Below are 3,192 nucleotides of genomic sequence, written 5' to 3'. Positions count from 1 at the left end.
ATAAAGTGGGGAAAATGTGAAAGAGGATAAAGAGGGAATTTACATGCATTATGTACATGTGTCAATTCCCTGTGACCAATGTAGCCCTTATGCATTGTAATCAGGTACTAATACAAATAAATATTTAAAGAGGAGAATACTGCAGAGAAATAGGAAATCCAAGTAAATATACAAGCCTCTCTGCCAGTTTCTTATGTACTAGATCTCCTTATCTTTTGCTATTTCCATCCTGCAGGGATCATGAAAATCTAATAGCCTCTTCCATAACTTTAATTGTCCCTTTGGAGATATTTACAAGAAAATTGTAATTCTCTTTGTTAATGAGCAACAATGAAAAAAGTTCTGCTGATTTCCTTAGCTCCCCAAACTTCCATTGTCATATTCAATACAGATGAAATGATAATTACAGTTCACAGGGGAGAGATTACAGATACATAAAGCTTTATCTCAGGTCTAACTGCTTGTCTCACCTGCAGTGCTGGCTGTCATGAGCATCACAGTGAAATCGAGTTCTTGAAGAGTGATGTAGTCAGGTGAGAATTTTGTATTTCAGCCTCATTGGTATAGTCAGTAAATAAAGAAAGTGTATGTCCTTATGTCAGACTCAGATATTCTGTGATGGAAACAAGTTAAGAGCAAAGATAGACAAGGAGAGAAATAATTCTTTTATTTTATACTCAGCTAGAGATAAAAATGAGGATCTTAAACCCAAACAACTTCCTGGTGTCTTTAGTTTAATTGAAACTATACTGTGGATTAACATTTATGAATTATCAACATGAGAAGCAATAAGGTTTTATGTGCTTAACAATTGCTGTATTGAAACATAATGATTCTTCATATAATTTACAGCGAGTTAAAGAATAAATCCGTAGTCCTTTGTTTATTTCTTCCTTCCTTCCTTTTCCTTCTCTTTCCTTGTCTTTCTTTCTTTTCTTTTCTTCCTTCCTTTCTTTTTCTTTATTATTTTTGTCTTTATTTATTTCTTTGATTTTTATTTTTCTTTTCTGTATTATTTAAATATTTTGAGACAAAGTTTCACAATATATTTTAGGATGTCCTGGAATTCACTGTGTATCCCAGGCTGACCTCACAAACAAGTTCATGGTTTACGCACATCCTTACCAAATTTGTTATTTGCTGTTATTTTAATGTTGGAATTTGGAAAGACACGTAATGATACCATGTAGAGATCTCACTTGAGTTTTTCTGACTAAGGAGTACATAAAAACTTTGAAAATAACTTCCTTTTCTGAAATTTCACTTTAATTAACTTCCAATTTGTTATTGTATTATATAATCCATAAGAATTTTTCATGATGAATGTTGTGTTTCTATGTCTCTCTTTTTCCCTCTGTTGTATATCCCTGTACTTTAGTTTGTCATTTTCTATTGAACATAACTTTTTTTGTGTTTCAATGAAAATAGTTCCTAATGTTAACATACTCTAATTTGTCATTTCATCCAAATGCTTAATGGGTTTTTAAAGAAGTAATTTCATAACAAATCAAAAAATGTTTACTAATATGGTTTACATTAATCTTAAATATTGACACTAGAATACATTAAAATCAATGATAAATCAAAAAACATACATATATATGTGATTTTGATCATAGTTGATGATTTTTTTCTTCAGTAAAGTAAGTTATGTTTTAGGACTTATTGAAAATGTTTCAATTTCATTCTTTCCATGTTGTAATTTATACCCAGAGGTTAGCAGCAATTGCTGCTTAGTGATGGCTTAATCTATGAAATATGCAGAAAATTCCACAAGAGCACAGTGCTAATGTAACTTTTGGTGTCGATTGCTACAATGGGCCTGATTCAAAGAAATTATTGTCATCACATTTTAAAGGAAATTTTAGAAGGAAATGACAAAATGCCTTCCAAGGATTTGGCAATAGGAATAATGTTTTTGTTACAGACTGTGATTGGAATTCATGGAAATTTTTCTCTTCTTTATTATTATTTTTTCCTTCACCATATGGAAAGTAGAATGAAGCCCATAGATCTGATTCTCAAGCATCTTCTTATAGCTAATTCTTTAGTTATTCTTACAAATGGACTATCCAGGACAATGGTAGCCTTTGGGTTGAAATATTTATTCAATGAACTTATTTGCAAGCTTAACTGGTTTATGCTCAGAGTGGGCAGGGCTATGTCAATTTCTACCATGTGCTTCTTGAGTTTCTTCCAGAACATCACACTCAGCCCCATGAACTCCTGTTGGAATAATCTTAAAATCAAAGATTCCAAGTACATTGACTTCTCCATGTCTCTCTGCTGGCTGCTACACTTGGGGCTAAATTGCATTTTCCCTCTGTATGTGCTGCATGCATTGGGAAATTCAGAAAGCAAAAACATCACAAGGAAAAGACATCTGGGAATTTGTTCTGTCGTAGATTATGGAACAACCATGGGCTCAGTCTATATTGCATTAGTAGTATCTCCAGAGATTTCTTTTATTATGCTCACAGTATGGGCCAGTGGCTCAATGATTCTTGTCCTGTACAGACATAAAGCGCAGGTTAAGCACATTTATAGTAGTAAAGTTTCCTCCAGATCCCCTGAGTCAAGAGCCACCAAAAGCATCCTTCTGCTGGTGAGCACCTTTGTATCATTTTACACCATCTCCTCCATTTTTAACATTTATACTGCTCTTTTTTATAATCTCAGTTGGTGGTTGATGAGTATTTCTGACCTAACTTCTGTGTGTTTTCCAATGATCAGCCCATTTCTTATCATGAGTCAGAATTCCTCTATATCTGTGTTCCAGTTTGTCTGGATTAGAAATACAAAATCCTCTATTATCAAAAATATATAATTGTATATTTTATCTGTACTTTATACTGTCTGCTGCTAATTTAACTAGGAGAGACAATACCCAAATGCAAGAAGAGACCACATATCTTTCTTCAGAGAACTAATAGACATTTCAACTGGTCAAATATAGGACCTTCATTGGAATAATGGATGTAAATAAATCAGGTTGTCCCAATTCTGGTGCACACCATCCTGTTCACTCAGTATGAATAAAGTGTTTTTAAAGGCAAATTGAATGGATTTACTTCTTCTTCCTCCTTTTGCTCCCTCTCCTTTTTTCCTTTTCCTGTCTTTTACTTCTTTCTTATTTTGCTCCCTTCTTCTTGTCCTCCTCTTTTTTCATCTTTTAAATTTTTTGAGACTGTT

The 3,192-nt window shown here is 33.1% G+C and overlaps 1 protein-coding gene across 1 annotated transcript; it reads left to right on the top strand.

Moving 5' to 3' along the window:
- The first annotated feature begins 1,882 nt into the window (after positions 1-1,882).
- Positions 1,883-2,827, top strand: Cavporv1r635 (vomeronasal 1 receptor cavPorV1R635). The gene has a single exon (NM_001167419.1). The coding sequence runs from the start codon at positions 1,883-1,885 to the stop codon at positions 2,825-2,827; it is 945 nt and encodes a 314-aa protein (NP_001160891.1).
- Positions 2,828-3,192: the final 365 nt, after the last annotated feature.

The sequence above is a fragment of the Cavia porcellus genome, unplaced genomic scaffold (assembly GCF_034190915.1).
Source record: "Cavia porcellus strain 051 isolate PalLab524CR breed Dunkin Hartley unplaced genomic scaffold, mCavPor4.1 scaffold_7, whole genome shotgun sequence".
NCBI lineage: Eukaryota > Metazoa > Chordata > Mammalia > Rodentia > Caviidae > Cavia > Cavia porcellus.
The sequence above is the reverse complement of the archived record's forward strand: the minus strand, read 5'-3'. Positions and strand labels throughout refer to the sequence as shown.

Coding starts and splice junctions, on each gene's coding strand:
- Cavporv1r635 (NM_001167419.1), top strand. CDS start 1,883: ATGCCTTCCAAGGATTTGGCAATAGGAATAATGTTTTTGTTACAGACT.